Source organism: Cottoperca gobio, chromosome 9 (genome assembly GCF_900634415.1).
Source record: "Cottoperca gobio chromosome 9, fCotGob3.1, whole genome shotgun sequence".
Lineage (NCBI taxonomy): Eukaryota > Metazoa > Chordata > Actinopteri > Perciformes > Bovichtidae > Cottoperca > Cottoperca gobio.
Window position 1 is genome coordinate 19,848,302 of NC_041363.1, and position 21,570 is coordinate 19,869,871.

At 40.5% G+C, this 21,570-nt stretch overlaps 1 protein-coding gene across 1 annotated transcript in view; it reads right to left on the minus strand.

The window, feature by feature from the left end:
* The window catches only part of kcnt1b (potassium sodium-activated channel subfamily T member 1b), a 62,751-nt gene extending 41,570 nt beyond the window's left edge, over positions 1–21,181 (minus strand). Inside the window, exons 1-7 of the mRNA XM_029439128.1 lie at positions 20,863–21,181; positions 10,714–10,752; positions 2,871–2,950; positions 1,487–1,589; positions 783–830; positions 608–656; positions 332–391 (exon numbers count right to left, since the gene is read on the minus strand). Of these exons, the coding sequence (XP_029294988.1) occupies positions 332–391; positions 608–656; positions 783–830; positions 1,487–1,589; positions 2,871–2,950; positions 10,714–10,752; positions 20,863–21,008 (525 nt within the window). The 5' untranslated portion in view covers positions 21,009–21,181. The remainder of the gene's footprint in view (positions 1–331; positions 392–607; positions 657–782; positions 831–1,486; positions 1,590–2,870; positions 2,951–10,713; positions 10,753–20,862) is intronic.
* Positions 21,182–21,570: the final 389 nt, after the last annotated feature.

A 21,570-nucleotide genomic window follows, 5' to 3' on the forward strand; every position in this document is an offset into this window, starting at 1 on the left:
TTCCACTCACTACTTACACATTCTTCCCTTTAAATATGTATGAACTGAGGACCAAAGTTCACCTTTAGAGAAGCCACATAGATGAAACAAAAACAGCTCTTCCAGCCCTGAAAAAACTGGTTTATGTAACTTGTGATGTCTGAGTCTAAAATTAGTGTCAAAGGTCTGCTGGCCCTGTGTCTTGAATAGGTGCCTGGCACTTGGACCAGACACTTAAAGCTGTCGGCCCACAAGGGAGAACAAATGGAGTGTGCTGGACTTTGCTCAGACAGCTGTAAAACATCAGCTGGGATTAAAGAGAGAACGGGTGCACTGTGAACCGGTTCCTTACCTTGTAGCTGAGATATGTGATAAGCACGGTCTCCAAGAAACTAATTAAGGCCACCGTCACCTGCAGCGGAGGGGAGAGGGGGAGAAATGAACCCAGCAACTGGAAACTCATCTCTTCTGGCTGCTCAACCTTCACTGTGGAACTACTGTAATCTGCAAAGCTTTTATCTAATAAATGGCTGCAATTATTAATTCATTATTAATCCTGCATTAAGATTCATTTCATGCAATGGAATTTGATTTATGTGCACTTTCGTTGTAATATTTTTAGCCTCACCTGTATCGCCCATAAAGGGTCACTTCTGGTAACCCAGAAAATCAACGACCTGTCAAAAAAAAAAAAGGAAAGGAAAGTAAATAGGAAAGTTTTCCTCACACGCCATATAATTACAAAATAGGAAATGAACACACTTTCAGTTTACAATCAATCAGACAGTTTGACTGAAACATACCAGTCGATTTCTGACGAGTCCGCTGTATTGTTGTTCCGACATATTGCACTGTGGAGAAAAACAGTTACAGAAAAAGAGCGTGAACGTGTGTGTGTGTGTGAATGTGAGTGGAAACATACCCGCTGGGAAACATTCCCATCAGTTGGTATGTAGCCATAAAGAACAAACTCAACGTGTCTATAAAAGCTGCTGGCAGTGAGTAGAATGCAAACAATCCACTTCTACTGGACAGTGGGAGCAACTCACACACGCAAATAAATACATATGACAACTTTATCCCCGAGCAATCAAAACAACACAAGGGAATTGACTTAAATCATAAACCTCTTAGAAAAACTTAAGGTGTTGAACAACATGTACATATAAATGAATGTTCTCTGCCCTCACAATATATTTCACATTTGTTGCTCTACGTACATGGCAACGGTAAAATATTTCTGAAAAAATCCTCTGGCATACGGCAAGTCATCTGGTTAGTTTGGAATATAATACAGGAGCAAAATGATGGATGATAGAGATCACAAGTGATGAGAAGAAAGAGAAAGGAGCTGCATCTACAAACACAGTTTCTGGACAATTACATCCTTTTCTGAAGCAAAATATAAAACAAAAAGATCACAACAAATCATATATTAACAAGCAACTGTCAAGAAAATATGAACCGATCTGGAATAGGGGATAATTTGATGAGTTGTGAGTCTCACCAGGGGTCATTGGCCTCCTTGGGGTTATCCAGACTGACTCTCAGTATGTAGAGGACGCAGGTGAGGATCTTCAGTGAGAAGTTGAACAGGCGGATTCTCAGGCCTGTGGACCAACAATGACATACTTGGCTTAACGTAAATGATGATCACCTGAAAATGAGTTTGTTTAGGTCTCTGGTATTTTGGTCAGAGGCTTTACTTTAGAGCTCTGCAGCCTCTCTGACATGATCTCACATTTATCCACCATCTAAAGTTGAGACCCTCCAGTGCCATGACCATCTCTGAGCGACAGATTTCTCCTCAGTAGAAAGCTGATACTGCTTTAACACCAGTTGTTTAGGTGCGTTCATCACCTTTAGTGAGAGGCCTAAAGAGACGAGCTCTGTCGAAGCCCTGAAGCACGACTAATGTAGTTCTATGCTGCTCTGGCACCCTGTCACAACATATTTGCACTGACGCATAGCTTTCAAATCCTCCAAGAATAACACAAAATAACACCGGCGCTTTTATGGGCTTCTAATATGAATAAGGACTACAAACGGCAAGATAAACGACTGGTGGGATTGCACAGAAGTAGGCGAGAGGGATAATAATGCTTGTGGAATCCCAATTTCCTGTGCAGAACTATACCGATAAGCACACACCAGAGAATGTGCAGAACTTGGCTGCAGACATCCTTGCTAAGCAGCGGGTGGTGCTAGTTGTATTAAACATTTCCAATCAGCCTCGGTAGCTACCTAATCTCTCGTGACACAACCGCTTCAGATGAAGGCAGCGTCGATGTTAAAATGATTTGAAACTGGACAAACAAGCGGAGCCCTTAAATGGCATGGAGCAACAGACCCCTGCAGCCAAGTGGGACATTTTCATTAGAGCCTTTCGTTTTATGTCAAAGACTGTCGTGGCTTAGTGGCGCTGACAAGTTGAGGGAAAGACGGCAGAGTCGGTGGAGAGGATATGTTGACAAGATGTTCTACTAGAGTCGCAGAGATCATGGTGTACATTTCTACCACGAGATGCAAATGAGTGGCTTCCAGACACAATGCACCAAACTGCTGAGCTGCACCAATGTCTCCTTCAGAGATGTTGTCTTATCTCCTATTGAGAAAAACACTGCAGCGCTGTCTCGTTTTTCAACAAATGAGCCATACTCTCAGTCTTTGCTGGGCCACAGTGTGTCACACCTGTATATGCAATGCTCTACAATGATGCAGCTAATGTAATGAGCCCACACTGAGACAGGAATGTGATATGCACCATCACCGGCTGCAATTTCCCACATTATGCTTTTGTATTTTTTCATTTAGCTGTGAGCATACCGAGAGGCAGCAAACCTCTTTGCATGATGGGAAGATGTGTGATGGTCCCTGTCGGCTGTACTTACTTGACCTTTGGTTTTTGATGAAGAAAAGCTTCAGCCTCTCTTTGAACGTGTTTTCGTTCACATAGAACTCCACCTGCACCCTGTGGGGAGCAGTGACATGATGTCAGTGTAAATGTACACAGATAATGAGCATGCAGGCAGCACCTCCCGCCAACATATAGTATATATATACATACACACACACACACACACACACACACACACACACACACACACACACACACACAGAAATGAGCAGAAAAGTCTTCATCAGACAGTGTAATGCTTTCCATGGTACTTTATCAGGTGTGAGACACAGCAGTGGATGTTCAGTGATATTCCTTTGTTAAAACCAGTGTCACTTACAGTTAATGTAACAACATGTGATCCAGGCACATTCATACGTGTAATCATGTTTTCATTCGGGCTTACGCCATCAGTAGGAATGAGTTGGTTTGGGATTAACATATTGTTTCAATTAGGTCTTTTCAGGTTGTTTTTTTGTGACAATAACAAAAACATAGAATATCCTTTAACATAATCACTCTTACAAGAACCTTGCCAATTAAACAACAGTCTAACATGTTTGATTTGGACCAGAAAACATCTCATCAAAGACTAAAAGACAAGACTTTGTATCTGACTGAGCATTGGATACCAAACTCTTTGTGATGGTTCAACACGTGATGCAAAGAATATTCAGTGAACAAACGGAAAGTATTGAGGTTTGATACCCAGCCTTTGTTTGCATCCTGCTATTGTACATCTTTTTCTAGCAAATCCTGGCACATAACAAAACAACAAAAAACAACAACAAAAAAACATTGGAAATGTGCCATTGCTATAATTGTGTTTGGTGAATCTTTCCAGTTAAAGATAACAACTCTGTGATTTGTGGAAATGTAGTGCAGGAAAAAGCTGTGCAAGTCTGACTAATTCCATTACCCTCCATGTATTGCCAGTCATTATACTGTACACAGTTCCCCTTCACAAGGCCACAAATGCATAGGAGCTCTTCTTAATCTGAACGGGCAGCACTTGTACTTGTTAAGTAATGCAGATTATTACTAAGAGAGAAGCCTCCCTTTTTTTCATACACGTTCTCTGAATGCCGCACTAGCTGTGACTCACATGCACACTATGAAGACATGACTCGTAAGTGTTTTTTAATTGCTCTACCGAGACATTAATCCAAATTGATCAATTTGCGTGTGAAATAGGCCCCCAGGTGGGTTTAATCATTTATATTCACTCTTAATATTTGTTATACACATTTTGTACCCAACCACATCAAATGTTGTTTACAGTTTGTGCAAAAGTCTGCATCACTTGGGTAAAGACTATTTTCTTCACAAAACTAAGTGGGAACATAAACAGACAGCATGGGTTATAGCACTAACATTAAAGCGTCCATTAACAGTTGATGATCGTCTCCCATTAAAAACTACAGTGCTTCATATCAAACGGCCTGTTTTTTCACTTATGACAAACCCGAAGATATTAAATGTTTGAGCAGATGTAATGGACTTTAATTAGGGCTTGGGAGCTTGACCAAATGTCCACTTTAGCACGAATGATGAGGTAGCTAAAGGCTAAAGGTCTTTCAACACTTTCTGTAAATGTAGACATGTTGTTGACACTAATGAGCATGGAGCGGTAGTTCCAGCAGAGACTATGAGATCCTTTTTACCTTTTCTGACAAGATGAGTACAGGGTGCAGAAAGACAAAAGAGGAGAGAGCGGGAGAGCAATTACAGCAGCCAAGTCCCAAGGGAGGGATGTATGTGTAGATAAAGAGTGTAGGTGGAAGAAAGAACATGAGATATGCACCATCTTCCCGCTACTCCCCTCCCTCCCCCTCGTCCTGCTGTATTGCCATGGAGACAGCTTCCAAGGCAGGAAATGTTCACTGCCGTGTCTGTGTGTTATGTTTCCAGTACAAGGAATTAGCTTTAGCCACACTCACACACACACACACACACACACACACACACACACACACACACATACACACACACACACACATACACACACACACACACACACACTTATCTATAGGCACCACCCACGCACCCCCATCCCTGTGACTCCATCCTACGCAACACGCAGCTATAAGTGAAACACGTAAAGCAAATGTATTGGCTGCTCCGTGACCCGAGAACCAGTAAAAGACTGTCATGAAGGCAGGTCGTGGCAAATCAGGCGATCAACAATATGTTATCTCCATCGGCACAGCAGTAGAACAGACATGGACAACAGCTGCGCAGGCTTTATGTTTACCCAGCTTTGCAGGCACCAGCAATTACACTTCACATTAGAAAACGTGAACACAGAAAAACCTGAAATGTGACTCCAAGATAAACTCAGTGACACAATTCGTATTGTGTTATTTTACAGGAGAATTGCATTGGCTTGACAACACAGAGACAATAAAGCCTAGCCTGTTTGTATAGGTAGGGGTGAGAACCATGTAATAGCAATAATACATCATAATAATACATTTTATTTAAAAGCAATGTCAAGGCTCTTGTATGTCCCCTTTTTTTTATATTCCAAAGTGAAGGCTTCCTCTGCGTGTAGTGTGAGACACCTGGAGTACAGTCGGTAAGTGTTTGGACATCTTTTCTGTTGTGTTGGCCCTGTACTTTGGCACATTTTATTTAAAATTAAACAGTTAGTGTGTTGTAGTGCTGCAATTGTAAAGAATGTAGCCATGCTAGCAGCGTGGCTCTTCCTAGCTTTAGCTGCTAGCTTTGCTGTTTGTTTTAGATCATGGTTTTAAATTTTTGAAAAGTTTTTGACCACCGAGGCAAAGTTGAGCCTTTTAATTTGATTTATGTCACACAATTAACAAGCACTTTAAAAATGTTTCTAAGCTGCTTAGAATACAAATAGCACTTCTTCCATGCTTGACGACTGCAAGAAAACTGCAGCAGACCCCCAGCATTACCTTTTAAGTACTTACGCTCTTTTCTTTGGCACCTCTGTAGTCTGCACATCATCACCGCCAGCCCATTAGCCAGAATTGGCAAATAGCCAATACACAGCTTGAATATCCAAGAAACCAGACAGCATCTAAAACAGGTTGGTACTTCTTAAATTTAGGAAGAGACGTTCCCTTTACTTCCCTGAAGTGTAAAGATGGCAGGCAGGGAATAAGCCAGGAATGTTTGCACACAGTCACAATACATGGAGAATGACCTTATGTCCTCAACTAAGGTCCTTGATATGTAGAGCCTTTAGTACCTATAACAGCCATTCAGAATATGTGACAGAGTCAGCAACAAGTTCAGGATCATAATGCAACTGATGGGGTTCAAATTGTATGCACTCTTGTCTGAAACACAGAGCAACTACTTTGTAGACTCAGTAAATAAACATAGTGCTCAGGCTCAGGAGGTAGAGAGGTCGTCCACCGGTCGGAGGTGGTCCGATCCCCGGACCCTGTCGAAGTGTCCTTGGGCAAGATACTGAACCATGATAGTGAACCAACGGTGTGTGAGTGTGTGTGAATGTTTATCACTACCGATGAGCAGGTGGTATGAATGTGTGTGCTATATAAATGTGATTTACGTAGTACAACTTGTTGACCTCAGGATAATCTGCCTGACAAAAGAAAGCTGTTCGAATGCCTGCGTTAACTTTAGTGAAGAAAAAAGAAAAAAAAAATATATATACATTGTTGAACAGCTGCCAGATGCTCTGTGCCAGATGGAATATTTGTCACAGTCCTGCAGGGGCAAGCATATGTGAACAGCAGTATCAGTATCAGCCCCGTGCAACATATCACCTGTGGCTAAAATGATCACGGAAACGCTGAGGAAATTACAACACGTCAATCCTGGGATGGTGACTCTAATCAAAGCAGCATCATTTACCATTGATCTTGTAGTATCAAGCCTTGTAGAAGGCATTATGTAATGCACAATCAAAATCAAAAACTTAATTACCCCAAGTGTTGGCATAGCAACAGATGTGGAAATCGTCAGCCCAGTAATCAGGCTTTAGGGCGAAGCATTAGCACACACACACACACACACACACACACACACACCAGTAATACTGCATCTCGTCTTGTAAACAGTACACCAGCAGTCTTTCCCATCACAGCCTGAATACAGTTTATTTTCAGATCTCAGGTTTGCTCTGTCCACCTTCAAATCAAAACAGTTGAAAATAGAAAATGTACCATGCGCCCCCCTCAGACATGTGCCCGATATAAAACCTGCAGGGATTCTAAAAATATTACACTCTGATATCTGCAGATATCTTTGTTATCCTCAGCTTCTGTTCCACAGAGCTGCATTTAAATAACTTCTAATGGCAAAGGTGTTTGTCCAATAGCCTCATCACAGTTCAAAAAATTGTTGAAGGGGCTTCTGTTGCAACTGTGAAAGTACTGTGTCAAATGGATACAGGGATCTCAGGAGGAAAATGTAACGGTTTCTGATATAATAGGCTCTGGGGAGGATAATAAGCTTAATAGGAACAGGGGGGGCTGCTAATATGATCGTGAAAGAGCCGGTACAGGTCATTTCCGGTCCTCTGTAAGGCATCCATACAGTCTGTTAGCTGCTGTATACATGAGTGGGAATTGTGGAGAGGGTCCTAGCTGTTCTCTGTGTGCACATGATGTGTTCAAGGACATAGAAAACCCTAAGGCAGTTTGTTCTAAACTAAGAACTTGTGAGTGTACGTGCACAGCAGCAGAATATATTATAGCCGAGCCTTGAATCAGCATGTAAAAGTTGCTGATTCAAAGCAGTTGTCACACGTCTTTCAAGGTCCGTCAAGAAGTGATGATGAACAGTTATAATACGAGTGCTGCTCACGTTATGGTTGCCTAAATGACTTGCGTAGTAACAAATTAATATTCCTGCTGACTGAAGTGAAGATGAAATTGCTGAATGGTTGGATAACTTGCTACGGACAAAGACAAACGCACATAAAAGAGACCAAGAAAACTCTTGAAAACTTAAGAGGCTTTAAGAAGATACTGTTTGGGTGCTATAAACCCCTCAGGGTGATTCAAGACCCCGCCGCCAATGCTCACCCTGTCTGGGTTCCTTTCTCAATAATGACACATGCACGTTATCCCTTACTTGTTAGACAGTTCTGTGAACAAATCAGAATTTCTATGCAAGGTAGTTTTACAGACCCAAATCACATCGTCTTGAGGTTGAGGCTCAGCACTGTAGAAGGCACCCTAGGGCCTGAAAGTACGAGGCTGTCAGATTGGAATATGGCATCTGTGGGACGTTTTGAAAAGGCCACAAAGGGTTGCATAGATCTGCTGGCTTAGCATTAGTCTTTCTCAGAAATGTCAAAGAAACACCCCAACGTACCAGACGGGCATTGAATTATAAATAGTAAAGCTCAGAAATGGGACACTAGAAGTGAAAAAAATAATCATAATCATATGTTAAACGACTTGCGGCTGATCTTTAATGTGCGGCATCTTTCCAACAAAAAAGAGAATGTAATGGGACCTCAATGTAAGATCAAGGATGTTGAAAGATGCCCTCAGACTCAGAAGTATTGTTTTTGACAATAAATGATGATGGCAGCAATTCTCACTCAATGTAAAATTGTTTCATAACCACATTTAGTACAGTAAAGAAAAGCTCATTTGAACATTTCATTAACAAACTAGCAGCAACGACTAGAACAAAAAAAAACAACCAATAACCAAACTGTGTATACCTTTAATAGTCATCTAATATTATGACTAAGGCAATCACCTTTTATCAGAATATCAGCAATTTCATCACAGTAAAACAAAGCATAGTGTTTTAATTTCAATAACAGTAATAATAATTGGTAAAGATGAGTAAAAATAAATAAAAGATACAACTAATAATACAGATGTCTTGTCATTTTGATGCTTTAGAAAACCTCTATAGATGAGCTATATAAGACAAACTGACTACTCATGGAAAATATGAATGTCATATTATCTGTATCCGTAATAAGAGAGCGTGCTTGACTATGAAATGTTCTACAATTGCTCAATTGACTTAACTTGTCTATGTCCTGTCAAGAAAATGTGTAGTACTAAGTGAAAAGAGGAGACGTGCTCATATCACCGTACACACACTCCGAAAAACATCAATGATAGCAGCATGCCGTTTGAAAAGACTACAGCAGGTAGCAGCATTATGAATCAACGTCATGCAGTGTCAAATGTGGCAACATTTCTCCCACGTTGTGTTACAGAAAGACAAACACCCCTTTTGAAACTTTTCACTTTTGTCTAGTTCACATCACCATTCGAATGTTCAAAACATTTCAGGAAGTATTGTGTTATAAAACCCGCTACCTACCTAGTATAGCTACTCAGGAACGTCCCGGTATCAAGCGCCTCCATATTGAGAGGAACCAGCTGGGGAGGTTCAAGGACCCACTAAGAAGGCACCTCGAGCACCCTCGACCGAGATGAAATTCTGGGCTTCACAATATGCTGAACATGTGGAGAGGCTTATGTTGCTTTTTGATTCTGATGAGCTGAAACCAAACATTGTGGTTTTGTGATTTCTACAAATAGGATCACCACAAAAGAGGATCACAGCGATGATGGGGACCACTCGCATGTCAACACATGGTTATAGCTCTCCACCTAGCACGGCCCCAGCGAACACTGCACTCAAATGTGGACCCGTCACAACCTCTGCAGCAGGTCAGCTATATGTAGACCTGCCAACATGATGATGAAGAAACTGGACAGACTGTATAAACTAGTCGACTATTTACAGATTCAAGAGAGGCATGTTTGCTTTATTGACAGGTGACTCAGCCTATCCCAGACAGCTGTGGATGTTGTTGCTTGTTCTTTCTGCATTAGCTCAAAGCACTACTGTTTTTGGCTTGCTTCATCAATAGCAAAGATCAGTGCAAGGCATTAACCCAAATAAACACTTCAAAATGTCCTTCGAGAAAAGTAGAGCGGCCATGTTTTTCCTAACCGACGGCTAAAATCCATTGCACTTGCAAGTCATGAATATACAATATTTTGCCTACTTTAATAATCATTTAATTACTGGTGCCTGTTGTTATATTTTACAAAGCAAGCAACACAGACCTTTTCGCTGCAGTGGAACACCAACAAGATGAAATACACATTAGCCATGTAGCTAAGCAAAACATTTCAGCCAAATGGGACAACATTTCTTTTTACTGTCAATAACTGATGTGGCCTCCATGCTTCATCCCTTTTATCACCACATGTAGGCAGCTGGAATGTAGTACCACGCTGCCATTATACACTTTGTATGATGAGCGGCTCAGTAGCATGCACAGTACACAGTGAGTGCAGCACATACAGTTGACATGTTGGTGTGTTCAGAATCTACTTCACCAATGTAACCAACAGATTCTAGTTTGTCTAGAAACTCTCGTCTCCGCTGACATGAGTAATGCTTCAAGCCGAGACCTTACATTGACAGTGAAGACTGGTGTGCACATTCAGTCAAGGGACAGATAATACACCTGGAATAAGTTGATAAAAACACACAAAGCTGTCTTTTCACCATTTACTGTGGAGGGATCGAATGTGACAAAAATCTGATTATTTGACCGAAATGTTCCCTTGAGTTTTTTTGCCACAACAATTGTTGAAAAGGTAGCGACACATGAATGGGTTATTCTCAGCATTCTGCTCCATTATCACAACAATCATTGCCCCACTTTACAGATAATGTGTAATGGTAATATTACCTCCAAGGCATTATGTCCACATCCAGTCTATGCAAAATCCAAAGTGAAACACTGCTACGTATGTGCTTTGGTGCTCGCAAATCAGTCCTTGTGTACAGTTAATTGCAGACACAATCCATGCCATGCAAGCATGATGCTGCCAGGAACTTACTGGGCATTGGTTGAGTCCATACTGTACTCCTCTTGATACCTGGACGCAGCACACATGGACACAGATAGGCATAGGTTAGGGGGAGAGTGGGGTCGAGAAAGCCGGAAAAGGGAAGGAAAGAGCAAGAAAAGGATGCCACTCAGGATGCCACTGCAATTCATTTGCATTCACTTGCATCTCGAGTCAGAATGCAACCATTGTATAACCTTGTAGAAGAATCTGAACAGTTTGTGCAGCAAGAAGGGCCAAGATGGGATCTAATGTTAGCTAGCTGATCAGATCTTGTATTTGAGCAGCTGCTTCTTACTGCACAGCTGAAGCTGAAGACTTTTCCACCAAGGTTTGATTGAGTCACCTTCAAACTCCACATACAAGTAAATATAAATATTTACAGTGGACATTGACTGTATCTGAGTTCAACGGGAAATACAAGATGTATTTCTGAGCTATTAAGTCACAGGGCACATGCAAGACAAACACTAAACAATTTAAAAACAGTGCTTCAGCTGACTAAAGGAACAGATGAGACACTAATGCAAACCACAGAGAGATCAGTGGACACACCCACATGGTCAGTCTCACAGGTTGAGATGAGCATGGAGAAAAGGGAAGTGTGTAACACTGAGGCGACTGACTGAGAGAGACATACGCACATATTGATTTTAATGACACATATGGACAATTGTACTAGGGGTGAAAGGTTGAACACACAGTTTGATTTGAAGCTGAACGAGTTGACTTGTACACTCTTTCCTTTGGAAACCAATACCTGAGGCTGAACCAGAGTTGTAGTATTTCATGTACAGTATAGTATGTCATTTGTTTCTTTATCGTGCACACGTTTCATTTGTTATATTTCAAGATATTCAAAACTGCTAATATGTATAGAAGACATAGCTTTTGTACCAATGTTTCTTGTTTTGTGCACTATCCTCCAGAAAACATCGGATTCGAAAGGTTCAGTCCCGATACAGTAAAAGTTTTTCATTTTACCTTAAGAATAGAACATTTATAGCTAAATGCAAATGTTTTATGCAATTTAGAAATTGCGTTTGTTTAACATTCGTTTTAACAATATATTCAAGTTTGAAAATTGCTTAAACAGGGTTTTATAATTAGTTGCCATTAAGTTTAGGTCTGGCACTAGTAAGAAGAGACACGCCTCTTATTATGATTCAGATACATTTTATGATTGAATAGTAGATTCAACTTTCACTCTATTTTGATCCAACAATCCTGCACATACCTTTTGAGTGAGACCATACACAATTGTCCAAAATATACAAAGTGCATTCACTGTAAATCCAGTACAACTGAAAGATATTACTGGGTACCTTGAACCCCTCACCCTTATATGTAACCAACAGTAATATCTCCAAAAGCTTTAAAACACTGTAAACTGAGTGTGTGTGTGTACAAGAATGTGTGTATGTACAGTATACTGTAAGTCTAGTGAGTAGAATGCTTCAAGGTCCAGTCTAAAGCATGTCTAAAAATATCAGTTTCAGCAGATAGTGGATGAATAAAAATATAAATTAGGTTGATAACCCTTTGAAGCTTGTAAATGATCAAAGCCTATCTGTTGTTGGAAGAAAAAAAAAGGAAGGCTGAAGAATTGTGTGTTGTATTAAGGTTATTATTTGACCGTTTTAAGCTGTTTAGTTGAAAAGTGTATCACAAAAAAAGCTTTGTCAGCATCCCATTTACGCCTTTCTATATAAGGACTAATGGAGAGTCCATTAAACCCAGGAAGTAGTAGGTCGTAAGAGAGGACCTGCACCATTTTAGGAATTAATAAAGAACCTTTTGCCACATTAGCAGCAAAGCACAGTCGATTATCACGGTCCCCAGGAACCAATGAAATAGTCAGCTGAGGAATTTCACTACAGTCCAATGGCTTTTAGTAGAATTCTGACAAAAGATTAATGTCCACAATGTTTATTCAGCTTTATGTTTCGAGTTATGCTACCATAAGAGTGAGGAGGATTCAAACAAAAATGCTCAATGTTACGAAAACAAATCGATATTATCATTATCTGAAGTTTGGTGGTAGATGTTTTTGTCTGTAAGTTACTTTGAATGAACTAAAAATCTCTTGACTCTTGTCAATAATACATTCATTTAACTTTATATTAGACCTGTAGTGCATATAAGAAAGAGATAAAAAAAGATAGACTGCCGAGTAATTATTTTAGAAATGTTGTAATAACAGCAAAGTTCAACTGCTTTAAGGATATTTAACAAGCTGACACTTCACTTATTTTCCAGCTTCTTGACTGGTAAAACTTCTAAGTACAAAGACCACTGTACAAGATGATTCACTCGGTGCCAAGTGCCCCTTTAAAAACTCAGGTCAGAAGGTAAATAGAGCACTTTGGAAAAGATTAGTCTGCTAATCACAGAAACTGTACACAGCAACAAGATCAATCGCTCTAATGTGATCTCACTATCCATTTTGTGGACACCTTAAGGAGCCATAAAGATGCTACTTGACTGCTAAGAGCTTTAGCTAAGATAAACAGAGGCTCCCTTTGCCTCCATTAGCTTACAGCTAACCACACTTCCCTCCTCTGTTTCTTCATCATAACCCCAACAAATTATCCTAATAATCATGCAGTTAGCATGATAGCATGATGCCCTTCACATCTTACTGCAATTATGCTGAAATACATACAACAAAGAAGCAAATAGACTCTCACCTTTTTGCAGCAGAGATGGAATCACAAGTAGGAGCTGAGCTACTGAGACAACAAGTGCAAAAATGACGAGCACTTTCGATGTATGCACTCAATTACATTACATTCACTGAGAACAGCCTCAAGGACTGACTGCTATAAAGTGGGAGGGCTTCACACACATATGCCATCTCTGCAGCAGTTTCAAGGGCAAATGGGATTTGTAGTTTAAAAGAAAAATCTATTTACCTGCATCAGGAAGCTTGCCAACATTCCCTCATACACGACAGTTCCCATACTGTTCCTCACATGCCACAGAGGCAGGTCAAGTTCTCCCCTCCAAAAGTACGACTGGTCGCTTTTAGTAACTTAACACTTGGTTAAGAAGGATATATATCACATATACAACAAGACTACAATAAAACAACACAATCCTGACCTGCAGATGAGTTATTCTGGGTATAACCTATATGTTAAAGTGCAGGTCAGTATATAAAGCTGGTGGACACAAACACCTACTGTATGTACTCTATTATACCTCACAGAAAATACCTGTTTCCCACAGGCTGTTAAAACCTTATAATAGAAAACCTCACACATAGTTCTGGTCAACAGCTGAACCTCAGTTCTTCAGGTAGCCTATATTAAACTGCAGGCAACCATAGCAACAGTACCTCTGTACCTTTGTGCTACGCTCCCAGCTATACAGTGACTCTTAGTTGTGAAAGTGACCTGACCAGGTGTTAAAGATGACTACGAGCAAGTAACTGGAACCATACTGATTGTGATTTAAAAAAGGACTTTAAGCTGTTTAGAATTTAATGGCAGCTTCAGCATCATTCATTGTTTTCATATTACAGGACGACTCATTCGCTTACTTACAGGACACCCGTTCTGAATGAAAAGCGATGACAGTCTCAACTAAGATTTTACAACATAAAGCTTTATTGAGTTCGTATTTAGTGGAGTTGGGCAATAAAACAACATTTATCAAACGAGACAATAACACTCAGCTATCCCGTTTATATCTCCGTGTGTATTAGATCATTATGGATTATGCTGCAAATAAATTAGCAGCACTGTTTTGTGGCTATACTGTACTTGACTTTCTGTATGATTATGAATGAAGGTTATGGGCCTTCATTTGTCAGGTATGGAATTCACTGTGTGGGCTGCAAACACATTCCATCACTGATTATGTTGTGTTACTTTTGCTTCTAAGTGCACAAATTAATCATTTTATTTTGTACTCCTCTGCGTTCATTAGAGCCCGTTTCTTCATTGTTTGTCAATAGAATTTATTAGAAATGTTACTATCTTAATATATTGGTAGACAACTTATATTAGATGATCTCATCTCCTCCCCCTTGTTGATGATCTGAGCAGGTGCGGGTTACTGATGGAATTTATTGTGTACAAGTGACTCATCAGAAACATTATGGACTCAATGATAACAGCTCTCTACCGAGCATATCATCCGATCATGAGTGCTTTCCTCCCAAACAACTCCGGTTACGAAGGTCTGTGCTGGTGCTACTCTGTGTAGCCCGGGCTGTGAGCTTTTTCTGGAGCACGACTCAGATTCAGTTCAGCTGAGAAGCCAGAGCTGACTGTGTCAGTTTGACAGTTTGACAGTTTGGCTCCAATTATCCCACATTCTCACATTCTGCAGGCCTTCTAATTGATTCTCTGCTAAGTAATGCCCTCGAGAAGAAGGACAAGGCAAGTGAGAGGTCGGGTGCGATTGATGATTCGGCACCAGTGCGACGTACATATACACTTGTCATGTACGAGCACACACTGGTTTCTCAGTGTTGATAAAAATGGGTTAGATGATTTTAGTCATTCTGTTTCGGGGCATGCATAGCGACCAGGGTGTTATTTTCGAGTTCTCAAGTCAACTGCTAAGAGATTTCATCCTAATGTACACTAATGATGGACAATATGTAATTTACCGCAGGGACCACATTGAACCTCGGCTACGCAAATCAAAATGAAAGCATGATTGTTCCGTGAAAGCAGGGCGCTATAAATAAACATGGAGACAAAAGGGGAACATACTGTAGCAGTGTGCGCGATGACTAAATTGTGACGACGATGTACAGTGTAACAGTGTAATTGGGCAGCGATGAATTTGAAAAGAATGTGAGGAAGAAATCAGCTGGATGACAGATTGATACAACAATATAACATGTGTTTGTTTTTTGTTTTTTTTTAATGGCTGACAAATCCCTCTGGGTCATTGTGAGAAATACTAATGATAAAACCACACATTAAAAAAACATGGTGTATTAAGCAACTACAATAAGGCCAACATCCAACTATAAAGAGAATACAATAATTGAGGTTGTAAACAAGCAGAGGACAAGAGGTTTGAAAACATACTTTTAGTCCATTCTAGTGAGCTGCGTCTTTTTTATTTAACACTTGTACTTGTTCATTACCTTTCAGCTATTTCCCAAGTGACAACTGCTTACAACAAATATAAATTCTCTTTTAGTTGTTTAGATCTATTACCCAACGCAGCTGTGCGGGGAAGCTCAGCATTTGCATTAAGACTTAACAGGATATTCACAGTTCTCTTTTCACTCTTTAAATGCATCTAAGTGACTGTATAAGGTGCATAACATATCGCATTTGAAGAGGATATCTGCATTAAAGTGTCTCCAGTGGGAAACCAAAAGGTGTGTGTGAGTAGAGGAAAAGTGAATCTAAATAACAGTGGGCTCTGGTGCACAGAATAATGCACGATCAAACTAAGTTAAAAGGTTTCTTATAAAATCTGTCTGGAAGCTCAACTTACTAAGAGGGAAATGTATATAAATTGTCTTTGAAGACATTCAAAAGTTTAAGTGGACTCTCATACGGATCCCATATCTGCACAGTTCAACTGCTATCTTTTTTGTCAATAACTTTGGACATAAAAAACATTATAGACGCAAGTTAGCAGTATTTTGTCCTGACAACAAATGCTGTTAAATATGACCTTTTTCCTGCAGAGAAATAACAGATTTTTCCTGATTCTTCCTATAAAAACATACACAAATCCATTCTTCTGCTTGCTCTAGAGCAGGGGTGTCAAACATGCGGCCCGCGGGATGACTTTGCAAAGTGTAAAAATGTGTAAAATACTGTTCCAGATACCTGTGACAAAATGTTTTGTGCCTTTGTAGATACACTGTGACCTGTAAGTTGTAATGCACATGTGTAAATGATAAACTGAGGCATAATATTGTTGAAATTGCACCTTTTTTTCTTAAGAAAGTTCAGGTTCATAATGTTTGGTAAAAAGATAGTTCATTAAATTTGAACATTTTCAGAATGTAAATTTGGAGTTGTGGTCTGTTATTTGTTATAGGTTATTATGCTGTGATTTTACTGGTCCGGCCCACTTGAGATCAAATTGTGCTGTATGTGGCCGCTGAACTAAAATGAGTTTGACACCTCTGCTCTAGAGGCTCCTTGTCTAAAGCCTGTATCATGTATCCATTATATATTGGCTTCATATCCCGCAGCTTTTCCTGTTGAAATGTCAATTAAAGGTAACATGCATAGGCATACAAATATAAAAATGGGTTATTTCATCAATCTGTCAATGCATCAATCAAAATGTTGACAACATGAATAGCAAAAATCAAAGTCTACCGTGTAGCTTTGATGTTGTACAAGACTTAACGATAATAAGCAGAAGTGTTTCTAACTGACAGACGCTCTGTAGAAAGTTCAGTGTTGCTATGTAGATGCTATAAAGCAGAGGTGGGAAACTCTGGCCGGCCCGCGAGACCATTTGATCCGGCCCTCGAGGTAATTCGTAAAACACACGCAAAAAAAATCCACTAGCAAAAAACTAGACGGCAATATTTTAAACGGCAGACTGACTGTTTTTTCTGGCCAAGGTCAGGGTCCCTGAACACAACACGAGCGGAACGTGTCATCACGTGGTCACGTCATGTCAAAAAACATCAATTTTAAACGAGACTGTCATTGCACGCAGCATGGCGAGTGTAAAACAGAGAAAAACAGAGTAAAAGGCCAGTGTGTCTAGTTTGTGTGGACGTACTTGCGGTGATGAAAAATAATCTCGATCGTCATTACAGCACGAAACATGCCGAACTGCACGAGCTGAAAGGACGAGTGCGTTTGGATAAAGTTAACGCTCTTCGGCGGAGTTTGGCCCAACAAGCATCTCTCTGCAGAGCGTAACATAAAAACATGGAAAGATAGAGAGGTAGACCACCACACCAAGAACAGACTGTTCCACCACTGCTGTGCAATTATCACTGCCATTTACAATACTCACTTTATTTTCTATCAACCACTTGGTACTTATATTATTTTTTATTCTATTTAATTATTTTTTACTGCCTTTTTACTTCATATGTTCTTTTGCTGTGACAAGATAAATGTCCCCGTTGTGGGATTAATAAAGGATTGTTTATTTCTGATAAAACAGAAAGATACAGGGATAAATAAGTTACTTTTTTGCACAGCATAAAAGAAAGGTGAAATGAATAGGGCTGTGTCTTAAAACAATTTTGCAGAGGCTATGAGTTCAATAATTAGTATGGCCCTCGAAGGATGTTGTAAAGAAAAATGGCCCTTGATAGGAAAACGGTTCCCCAGCCCTGCTATAAAGGCTATGCTGCATATCAGTCAATCTAAATTCCTGCTTTTATCAAGTTGCTACTCTGTTGGCCTATTTCCAGTAAAATATTCAAATCATCCTCTGTAATATACTGGAGTAGCCTTAATGAGAAAGTGAATAACAGCTCCCACTGAGCTCTGAAATGCAGACTCGCTGCACACCAACAGACCAAACCAAATGCCCATTTTTCAAAAAGATTTTTCACCAAAATAAATATGTGCGAGTTTATCTGTTTTGACCACATCCTGTGTTTAAAAGACGGTCAATTCCTCTATTCTTGACTATCCTCCAAATCTCATTTAGTCTCTTTACTGCCTACATCTAGATGTCAATGCTGTATAGAGAATCCTATAAGGCCCCTGCCTTATAGGATTCAACGTTTCAACGTTTTTTGGGCCAAGGACCCCCAAACTGGTGTAGCGTGGTGCAGGGACCCCCTACTGTATATATTGTACACAAGAGGCTTGAGGAGGTCTGTGCGATGGGGGGGACCTATGATATAAGGGATGCACAGGTGATGTAAATGATCATAGAGAGATAAGGTCTTAATAAAGACGTGTCGTACAATGGGCCAGAGTATTGATTCTCTCACTCCACCCTCCACAACCTCTCATTCTCGAGCCAGCTGGACACAAATCCCACGCTGATCACATTTCACAACGTACAAAGCTCTCTGACTCCTGACAGCATCCTGCAGAGGATCTGTGTGGAAAGTAAATAACCAGTTAAAATAGTTCTGTTCTTTATAAAAGAGTGAAGTAACGTGACATGAGGACGATCGAAGGCAAACATTAAATCCTTCCTTTAAGATAGAAAAACGTAATGTTTGACAGTGCTCCAATTTTGTTGCCCAGGGCAACTGGCCAACTGATGCATTAGGTTATACATTTTACATTTGCAGATAGTAAATTAGATCGCAATATAGTCTGGCATTGCAATATAGCCACTTGTCTATATTGCTCAACTTCTCATATATGATTGGAAGCCAATCTATTCTACCTTATAGCCACTATAGTCTCACAGACTCACAGGCTTCTGTAGGACAGATCTGAGATCATCACTACAGGGGTACTGGCCCCTCTCCATCTACCAGGCTGCACTCTGTACCTGGTCCGTGTGGGTACTGAGTGTTCTGTTAAATACAACTCAAACCTACATTCATCATTAGTGTTGACATTAACCTGGATGTGAGCAGTAAAGTACAGCTAACCTCAACATCACATGTCTGCATCCTTAGCTGAAACACAGTGTACAGTATTTGTAATTCTTGTTACTTACAAGAACGCAGAAGAGATCTGAACTATGCTGCCATCTTGGAACTATGATAGTTAAAATAAAAAACGACTTTACGATTTAGAAAGATGAACAACTTTTTGAGAAGTGCCACCATTGCTTAAACTTAAAGGTGTTGGAGGTTAAATATATAGTATCAATTGTTACGTTGTGCCATTAACACACAATATATTGTATAATTGTATAATCACAACAAAATATTGTATTTCCTGAAGGTCATTTTAAAACTGAAAAGGAAAGGAAGATACATAGAAAGATGGTCTTCAGTCAGTGTCTTCTCTAGCATCTCAAGAATCCCTGACCCATCTTTAAGGCCAACCCATCTGCATTCAGTTTGGGATATCACTGTCAACTCTGTAACACATCATGACATCCTTCCAGGTCTGTCGTCCAAAATACAGCCGCTAAGCTAGAGACATTTTGCTCCAGGAGAAGTGTATGCAGAGGCGTATGTATTCACTTTGCTGGAGGATGGCTGGAGTATTTGTTGTGGACTTGCAACACTGAATATTTGTCAATGGTTCAGCGCTGACATTCTGTAATGAATAAATGTTGTTGTTTTTGTTATTAAAACAGATTACACAATAACTGCTACTGCATCACACAGCAGATCCCACATTTCAGATCACAAACATAGGCAAAAATGTCAATGCCCTCAAATAAATATTGACAAGAAAAATGTGTGCTGTAAATATTGAGAGACAGAACACACTGCACCACCGGCATATTGGCTGTGCAGTGGTCTCAGAAACGCTGCCAAACAAGCACAATATTTCTGTTTTCGGCCAAACCAACCTCATATGAACCTAGATACCAAGAGTGCCAATCTGAGCTTTAGTGTTCACTGGTTCATCCCATCTCACACAAACCACAATCTAATTTGTCTACCAAATGGTAGGAGAGTGTCCCGACATTGAACGCCTGCCTGCAGATTCTATTTAATGGTGCAGACATGTGCTGAAATATAACATGTAGTCCTTTTGAAGGCATGTCAACATAATCGCCTGTGGTTTGCATGTTATATTCATCTTTCAATCTGGATGCATTATGTCAAAAGATAACTTCAGCTTTGAATGCAGTGACATAATAAGATTTCCACACCCTATATATAAAAGAATCAGGATTCATAAAATTGTAATGGGAATGCAGCATCCACTGAATTATGTAATCACTATAGGCTACACTGCAGCTATTAAATGCCAGGGAAATGATTGACGGCAGAAGCTTGTAATCATTCAGCTGTCTGTCATGAAATTGGCTCATTAAAAGGTTCACTGCATGCGTTTTTGTGTAACCTCAATGGAGAAAATATAGTCAATAACACTTACACATTTCGGTGGGAATGACCAATTAACGGGTTAACAGATGTAATGGAATAATGATCACCGCGCAACTTTAACACTAAGGATAATGGCAAGCTTAGTTAGTAAGACTTTATGCAGCATGCAATCGCAGCATCATGTTATTTCGCGGATGTGTGCAAGCGAGCTGCATTCAGAAACATGCGAGTTTTGCTTTTGGATCTGCGGCAGCTACCTTTGGCCGGCATCGCTCCCGAAAGAGCCCATGGTCCGGATAGGGCTGGAGGGGTTGACCCAGGTGGGCTCGGGGGTTTTCTGCGCCTCGGTTTTGACGTCTGGGTCGATCTCCGAGGGAGAGGGCGTCAGTTTAGCGCCTGCCATGGCTCTCTGCCTCCCGAGCGTTACCTCCAGCAGAGAGCGGCTAATATGTTTCCTCCTCCTGGTGTCAGAACAGGCTCACGCTGAGAGACCGACGCCGCGGCAAAAACCGCATCCCAGTCTCACTGGTGCTGCACGAAGGCGGAGGGAGAGCTTCTCCCTCCCTGCCGCATCACTTGTTCCTCTGACACACTGAGGAGAGCATCAGTCGGACTCCTGGTTATCGAGTACTCCTCCATCCCTGATGGAGATGCAGGTCCATGTGAGTCTCTGACATTCACGCGTCGTCACGATGTAACGTCAACCGCACGGCTCGACCAACAGGCTCCCCCACGGGTTACATAACTAAGATGGGCAAATGTAATGGACCGCGATTCCTTCTGATCTGACCAACGAGCCCATTAATCATCTTGTTCATGTCCATCAATGCATCGCCTGGTTTATGATTCCTAATATTTTAATAAAGCGCATTCATCTTCTTAATAATTCAAAGGATGCTGAATGGGAAATGGAATTATGTCAAACCATCCTAACTATTGAGAGATTGTCATTATTCAGCTCCTTT